Consider the following 8,822-nt stretch of genomic DNA (forward strand, 5'->3'; position numbering starts at 1 on the left):
TCTTCTGCATTGCATTTGAGATGAAATAATTGTGCTGTTTAGTCCACTGACCAAATGAGGTAAAGGCCAGTTGTGCAGAGGTTTTATTTGTGTGTAATATGTAATTTTACATGTTTATATTTCTCCTGTACCCTTGTCCATCGTCAAAACAATTACTTAATCCTGTTCAGCCAAGCACATACTTGAAGTACTGTATTTAAGTCACCTTTTCAGATACCAGGCCAGGTAATGGCCAAACATTCTTACTGTTTGGTTTCTTGTTTCAATGATTTCGGTCATCTCAATGTAACAGGTGGCCCCACATTAGTGACACACAGTGGCCCATGACCCTTGACTCCTGACTTGACCCCGGCAATAAAACCATCAGTTCTGACTAGTTTGTGTTGTTACATGTGTAACTACAAGTAACCACTTCTAACCAAAACTGATTTTCTTTCTGGCAATGAGAATAGTGCTCTTCATCTCCAAAGTACTTTGCAGCCATTGGCCTAAGCATTCTATTAGCCAGTAAGTGTTGGTTACATGTGAGGTGGGATGGATTTGAACCAGTCACATAGAGATGAAGTCTTCCTCTCACTCACAAACTTGTCATTATGCTGGGCCCAGTCATCTTGCAGTATTCTCTGCAGAGGGTGAGATTTTTTCTTTTTACTGTGAAATCCCTTAGACAATGCTTACAGTCTTTTACCTATAGCGTGAACAGTTGTCTTCTCCCCTTACCTATACTTTAATCTCGTACAAACCTTTTGATGGTGTGTAACTGGTGGGCCACAGCTGACTATGTGGTGTGCACACTGTACAGTAGGAATCCCTCAGTGGCACAGCTGTAAACCCAACCATGAAAGCCGGTTTATGGTCACAACACTCTACTTCAATTTTCCTTGGGAACTGTGGCCTGTCAGTGGCCTGGAGCCAGTCCGGAAATTGGAAAACTGTTTTCAGGTCTTAAGTGTTAAGATTAAGACCACATGTTGAGCTTTAAGAAGGAAAAAGGGCATAAGAGTCTTGGTGGTTTAGAGAGTCTTGAAGAAGTTTTTCCTCCCCCCCCCCCCCCCGCACTGAAATGGTAGCACACATTGTTATGATATCTAAACCTCATGTGTACAAAGAAAAACTTGGGCAACCCCACAAACCAAAGAATAAAAGCTGTGTTTTCTCAGCTGTAATGTAAGTTTTTATATCTGCTTTTCAAACTCCTACTGGCATGCTGTAAAAAATTAAAAAGAGGGACTTTAAGTAATTAAAAAACGTACATAAAAATTCAAGGCTTGAATTTTCTATAACTGTTTTTTAAAGAGACTGGCTAAAAAGCCCCAGATGTCAGATTTTATTTCTAAATCCTAGGCATCTGGCACCATATGTGTTTTGGAAATTTGAGTCCTTTGCAGGCCAGTGAGTGGAAATCACTCCCTTGTTAATGTGCTGCTGTAGCTTTCAAGGTCTTGGAAAGCCAGAACGGTGGCTCCTGGATTCTTGCTGTCTGAGGGCTGGGAGTGTGAATCCCAAGGGAACGCATCTGTGTATATCACAGCTCCTACAGACTGAGCCTCTCCCAGCTCACTGGGTTCACAGCCCAGAAGTCCCTGTGAGGAGTGCTGGCTGTGAAGGTGTTCGGCGTTACTCAGCACTAACTGGAGTCTGTTTAAAGAATAAGTAGGAACAACCAGTTCTGGCTACATCTAGTAGGAACTGCTGAGGAGGAGGTTTGTGTTATTCCAGTCCTGGATTGCTTTGTCAGGGGATTTATCTCTGGAGTGATGCTCACAAATGGGTTCATTCCTAATGGCTTTTTGCAGAAATTACTATGGGAAGTGCTAGACATGAGTATTCTTTGGTCCCATACTCAGCCCATCGCTACACAAATTGCTAGAATGATAGAATGGGGTAACCACAGGCCATGATCTGTCTTTCAGAATGTTCCTCCTATTTCTCAAGTTCCCAAAAGGGTTAAAAGGAAGATTGCCAAAAGTAGTATCTGCAGTATGTTCTCCTCCGTTGTTACCAATTCTGATGCAGTGCTGATGGCAGCTGTACCAGGCTTCCATGAGTTACTTATCATTTTTCCCCACCAAACTGCATTCATTGCCTTGAAATATCCAAAAGACAGTGCCTAGTCCAGCTGCTTCCTGGAGATACAATTTGGTAACTCAAGCATAGCTCTAATTCTTCAGATCTAGTAGGGAAAATTTTTGCAACTTTCAAGCATCGATTTATCAGCCCACCTCTAAACACCACAGAGTGCAGATAAGAAATTCTTTATTTCATGATTTAGGAGAAATGAACAAATCGTTTTAAAATAGTTGTTAATGTATAATATTTGAATCTGTTGCCTCAACTAAGTGCAGTCACAGGGAAGAGCAAAGGACCTGATTCAGTGCAACTCCCACTGCCTTTCAGGATCCTAGTTCTAGTTCTCTAGAAGTCATTCATTAGGTCAGCGTCAAATGATTAGTTTTCCTCTTTGTGTATTGTTCTGTGCCTGATATGTTGGTGGAAAACATCCTATGTAGACCTAGTTTTGTCTGAATTCTCACAAGTGCTGGCGGCCTCCTAATCAAAAAAGAAAGATCCCCTTGAGATGCTTCAGCAATGGTTGTGCATGGTATGTTGGAGACAAGATTAATTAGTCCCCCAAACAGAAAGCAAATACTTGAATAGTCTTAGCACCTTGAGACAATTATTATTTCTGATCATCGTGGCGATCCATTCAGGTCCTTCTTTATTGTGCAAGTTGGTTTGCTCAGATCTGAGAGATTTTAAATGAGCTTATGTATGTTATCCCCAGGGCTCGAGATTCCCAGATGGGAGGAGAGGGAGGATAACACAGAAAAAAGTGACATTTGTGTACTATCTCCCCGTTCATACTTTGATCTTTATGTCGTCTTTTTCATGTTCTAGGCCACAACTTCCACCAACTGGATTCTGGAGTCGCAGAATATTAATGAATTGAAATCTGAGATCTACTCGTTAAAAGGACTTCTCCTGAACTGGTATGGGTGGAATATGTGAGCAGATTATTGTGTGGGGAAAGGGTTGCTTTCTGGGATTCTCTCAATCATGGAGAGGAAAGGCATTACCAACAGGAACTGACTCTGTATCCTGTTATTGCTATTTTAATAATACCACTTTGCACTCCACTATCACTTTCTATTTGCAGGTCTCAAAATGCTTTTCAAACTTGCCTTAAATCACAGAGCGCCTTGGGTAATTAATAAGATTTTTCCTTTTTGTTTATGATAGAGGAATTCTCTGCCATTTACCACAGGATCTGCACCTGCATTCTGTTACAGAGAGAGTCACTTCTGGATACAGTTCAGCTGACCTGTTCATGGTTAGGGCATAACCAGGATGAAAAGAATCGCACTTCAGCAGAGCCTGTTTCTCTCAATTAGCTAGCTCAGGTACAGACATCTTATAATGTAGCAGATGTCTGAAATGAGGCGATATAAATCCCAGCCTGTGGGACAGTCATAAGAACAAGGATCAGATCTCAGTTCTTGAAGAAATTCTTTTTTACTAAGTACATTACTTAAGAGTTTATCTAGCTTTTCAGCAATTGATCCTTTCCCTCTAGTGTGACTCCCTTGCCTCCTTCTACATGTAATGAAGTCTTCTCAAGCCATCTGTTTCCTAAGAGATGGACTTCAAAGATCAGTCTAAGATTGGACTAAACATGTTCTGGATCTCAGCCAGTGGGCTTTTCAAAAGTCTGAAAAGTGTATTCTCTTTAGTATCTTTTTAAATTCTTGCTATACCTCCCATTCCTCCCAGGAATCACAGTAGAAAGCTTGGGAGGCTTGAGGACACATATTAAGTTACTGTCTGTTAAGTTGGGTCATACTAGCATCACTGCTGGGGAGAGAGCATTACTTAGTGACACCTCTTCAGCAATGGGAAAGTTGCAGCTGGCGGATAAGTGCTTTTTGGAAAAAAGAAAACTTTGGGGGGGTTGTTTTTTAACAAAATGGCAAATGTTTCTGCAGTGAGGAGGCAGCAGCAACACCGCAGCCAAAAAAGTCTCCAGATTGAATTTGTTGATTGCATTATGATACTGGTTGAATAATGCAGACATTAGCATATTGCACTCAGAGGAGATGGAGTTTAGATCAGCAGAGTTCTTCGATGGCTGGTGGTGGCAGCAGGAGGAGGGAGGTGAGATCAACTACTGCTCCTAGTTCAGTCTAAGAAAATGTAATCTGCTGTGTTTGAGCACTCACTGTAGGAAGGCAGCCAGCTTTCACCTGCTCTGGTCTTGTCTGTGGCACTAGCCAGCTCACCTGAGGGGCGTGAGGACTCCCTGCCGCACAGTATCCTTTTCAGAGCTTGATCTGCTACCTCTTCATGTACACAAGCAAGGATGCATGGGGAGTACTAGATCAGACAGACTTTTTTGCTTTGCTCTTCATGATGGATGACTTTCTGAGGGCACCACTGCTCCCCACTGCACTTACATTTGTGCTATTTGGTACTTGGATTCTCCTATTAGGGCTGGGCATTAGCCTGCTACTATCAAATCCTTAAAGCCCACCTGGAAAGGACTCAAGGACAGAGCAGCCAGCTTTCTCAGCTGGTGCAAGCTAGCTTGACTCCATTCAAGTCAGAGACGCTGAACCAGTTTGCGGCAGCCAGGATCTGGCCCAAACATGTGAAGTGCATGCTGGGACTAGGAGATAGGCTCTGGGTTGTAATGAGCCAGAATGCAATAGCTGTGTATCACAGTGGAGGCGAGAGCCAGGTGGTGAAATTCCTTGGCTCAGGCACAAGGACCTGGTGTGTCTGACTTCTTACTCCAGTGGGAATTTTCTTTACCAATTAATTAGTGATTGTTTTATAAAGGGACACCCATGTCTTTCCACAGGCAGCATTCCTGAGTGCTAGCTTACTCTCTGAAATTGGCCAAACCAGATTGTTTTAGTACTTTAGATTGCCCAGCTGTGATATTTTCCTTGTGTGCAGGCTTGATTACAGGGTGCTTGTAAAGCACTTTGAGATTCTGGCTGAAGAAGTGAAGTGGCCTTGGTTTTGTTCATTTATGGCAAAGGAGACTTGTGGTTTCAGTCCTGCTTTACATGACTTCTCCAGTGCACATACCATTCTCTCTAATGATAACCCCTCAGTTTTTTAATAAAAGCCCCTTTCTCTCCTTTTCTTCCCCTCTTCCCCTCCCCCAAGGAGGCAGTTCCCTCCCTCCCCTTCGGCACCTAAGATCCCGTCATGGCAGATCCCAGTGAAGCCAAGCTCACCCTCCAACCCTGTTGTTGCCAACCATAATAGCAGCAGTGACATCTCACCTGTCAGCAATGAGTCTACTACCTCATCACCAGTCAAGGAGAACCACAGCCCTGAGGGTTCGAAGGTCAGCTGCCATCTGCTGAGCACAGAGGAGGGCAACAAGGCAGTGATTGACGTCAAGAGCCAAGTGCGGATGGAGGTGCAGGGTGAGGAGGAGAAAAGGGAAACCAAAAGGAATGAAGAGGAGGAAGAGGACGATGAGGATGATGACGTTAGCCATGTAGATGAGGAGGAATGTCTGGGTGTCCAGACTGAGGACCGGCGAGGAGGGGATGGTCAGATTAATGAGCAAGTGGAAAAGCTACGAAGACCTGAGGGAGCCAGCAATGAGAATGAGATTGACTAAGGCACCCTGGCTTCTGCTGCTGCTGCTGCTGTACATCTTCCCTAGCCTCCTGCACTGTCCCCGGTGCCTCTCCCATTTTGTGGAGAGAAGTGCCACCATCCTGTCCAGTGATTCTCCCATGATTGACCTTGAGCAGGGTCATGATTGCCCAGTGAACAAGGTGGGCCCTGTTTCACCACAGGGCTTTGCAGTGTTGCAGTGGCTTCTTCTCCCCTCCCAGACCCACCTTCTCCCCATGAGCTGGGGCCACTGCCTAGGCTGGAAGACCAATTGCCTTACCATGCACCACAGCTACAGAATAAGTCCTTTTACAAAAACACCATCTCTCCTGAAACAGTCAGCCTCTTTGCTGCATCCTAGAGTCCCTTCTATCCGATTTCAGAAACCAGTCTGCCCTGAGCTCTTTGATTTCACAAGCCTTTAATCCCCACATAAGGCCCAAACCAGTTCTCTGTTTCCCAAAATAACGCTCTGTTTTATTTCTCAAACTACTTGATATTCTGTTGCCAAAAAAAGAACGTTTTAACCCTGAATTCCTCACCAAATCTTAGTCTTGGCTCTTCCAAGCCTTATGTCAAGCCTCCAATTCCTGAAACTACCTAGCATCTAAAAACACTAAATTTCTGTGGGGTCCAAAGAACACTATTTCCACCCCACATGCTTAAACTCATTAAAGTGGCTTCATGCTAGGGACCAAGTCCAGGTTTCATGGCCACAGTAAAATCCATGAGAACAGCTGGCTTTGTTACCGATTGCTCCCCAGTAAAAGAAGGCTTTAAAAGAAGTTGACTCCACTCATCCCAATTATTACCCTTCCTCCTCCAAAGACAAGGAGCTCACATCAGTTTTTGACATCTTACATTTTATTTATAGCTACCCTGAATGAGTGAATGAATGAGTTGGTATCAGATGTTGAAATAGTTGGTTAATTCTGAATCTTTGCAATGGTTTTTAGCCTGTTTCTCCCTAAAAGAGGAGAAAATCCATCTTAAATGATCAGCCGAGACCTGTACCTACCCAGTGACAGGCACCTGCTTCAGCAAAGCAGTCTTTACAGAGGAGAGAACAGTTCCAGCTCTGAGGTTAACCACTGGCCCTTCTTACCCAGTCCAGCCTTTTTTTGCCCCATTGGGGCTATACACAAATAAACAGTGAATTTTAAAACCTCTCATTTGCAGCATTGTGTTCTCAGCTGGTAAAATGGTGGTGTCCAATTATATTATTCACTGCATCAGAGTCTCTTAGCAGAGCAATTCTTGTAACAACTGAGTCTCACTGTCCTCACCAAGCAAGTGTGCTCGTCTGTGTGATCATGTATAGATTTCAAATATAAAATACGATTGTATATAATTGTAATAAATATGAGTTACCACTATTTAACACCAGGCTATTACTGGATTACTGTGGCTCTTATTTTGGGGAGAAATATGCATGCAGGGTGGTAAAGGGAGGGAAGAGGGACTATTACAGAAATTCAGTCTTTATAAAATGTTTTCTGAAGGACATTTATGGTTGATTTTTCTGCCTGCTCCAATACTAGGTTATACCAGCAGGAGGCAGTGTAGAGGACAGTGTAAGTGCAATATAAGGTACAATATAAATAGCTCCAAGAACACTGTAATGCTAGGTTGCCTCCGATGTTGCAGAGGGTGAGATGGATGCATCATCAAGTGAGTAAAATGCAGCTATTCCGGTTCCTTTCCTCCCAGCAGGAGGCTCTGCAGGGCGCAGAATGCAGCACCCTGCTCCTTTCCACCCCCAGCAGCAGGAGGTGCTGAAGGGAGCGTGTGAGTTAACCCACAGCCCCTTAGTCTTATCTACCAGCAGGGAATGCTGTGCCGTATCCCATGACTGGTCTAACCCTGCCATGTCAGTACAGAAGCCATTGAAAGAAATGGCGTACAGCAAGTAGTTCGTAACTACTGCAGTCCCATCTTTGTTCAACAGAAGTATTTGGCTCCCTTCTTAAAAATGAGGGATTTACTTGATTCCTGAGTATTTGGGTGTCTGGTACACAGTGACATTTTCCTGCTCAGGGGGAGCGAAAGGGACCTTCGTATTACTGTATTTAGACCTGCTGCTGAATGTGATGATTTCTCATTCCTTAAATGGACGAATATCTTCCCCAGGAGTGAGTGTGTGTGTGTGTGTCTCTCTCTCCCCCTCTCCCTCTCAGTCTCTCTCTCCACTGCTTAACGTTCACAAAGAACGTCACGTTTAGCTAAAACAGGGCAAATTTGAAAGTGTTTAAAAGGAAAGGCTTTTCTTAAGAGATGGCACTTTTCATTTCTCCAAGCCAAGAATCCTTGTGAAAAGAAAACACAACTGAACGCAGGGATGTGATGAAAAAGTATTGTCCTGCCTGTGTACATTTCATATACATAGAAGGTTTTGAAAATAGAAAGTGCCTGGACAACAGCAGTTGGTGAAATGTGGAAAATATGTTGCTGAGGTATGTGCCTTGCAGAGTGACTTACGAGGTTTACAGTACAAGCATCCCTGCGGGTTCATTTTTCCCCCCTTTTCCTCCATGTTGCCAGTGTTCAATTCATTTACCTCCAGATTTCTGGGGCAGAGTAAAAGGCAGTTTTCTTGTGCTGCTCTTTTTCCTCCCGTAGTTTTTGCTTCTTAGAACCTTTACCAATTCAAGAGGTCACAGTTTTTCCTTTCCCCAACCTGATGAATCCCAGAAAACGCCGTCATAGCCGTTGTAGCTCAAAAAATCTAACTCTGGGCCTCTGGCTGCTGATGGGGTGTTTGTGTACTTTGTTGAAGAGATCCAACCCACCAGCAGAGAATTTGGAAGAAGCCAGACCTTCTTACCAGCAGGTATTGTTGCGAATCAAAAGTTTTATTCCTCTGTCTCATGTTCCTTGTCTTTCCAGCATAGCAACAGTTCTAGGGTGAGTATTTTGGTCCTTATGAACCATGTAGCCTGACTGCTAACTTGTAATTTTTTTCTTTTCTTTTTTTTTTTTTTTTGCTAGAAACAAACTTCTTAGATCAGCTGCCCTGTGAAATGTTTAGCCCACTGGCCAGTAGGCACTGAGAATGGCATCATATTAGCGGAAAGATGACCAGGTAGTGAACCTTTTTTCTGCAGAACAAGAGAGACAGCAGCAGCAGTTACCCACCATCTGGCTTATTCAAGTACTCTATTTTACTGTATAATCAGCCTTTGTTT

General features: G+C 43.6%; 1 protein-coding gene across 1 annotated transcript in view; it reads left to right on the forward strand.

Moving 5' to 3' along the window:
* Positions 1-7,018, forward strand: part of PEX14 (peroxisomal biogenesis factor 14) — a 79,448-nt gene extending 72,430 nt beyond the window's left edge. The window contains exons 8-9 of the mRNA XM_052792017.1: positions 2,899-2,990; positions 5,173-7,018. Of these exons, the coding sequence (XP_052647977.1) occupies positions 2,899-2,990; positions 5,173-5,638 (558 nt within the window). The 3' untranslated portion in view covers positions 5,639-7,018. The remainder of the gene's footprint in view (positions 1-2,898; positions 2,991-5,172) is intronic.
* The last annotated feature ends 1,804 nt before the right edge of the window (positions 7,019-8,822 follow it).

The sequence above is a fragment of the Harpia harpyja genome, chromosome 7 (genome assembly GCF_026419915.1).
Source record: "Harpia harpyja isolate bHarHar1 chromosome 7, bHarHar1 primary haplotype, whole genome shotgun sequence".
NCBI lineage: Eukaryota > Metazoa > Chordata > Aves > Accipitriformes > Accipitridae > Harpia > Harpia harpyja.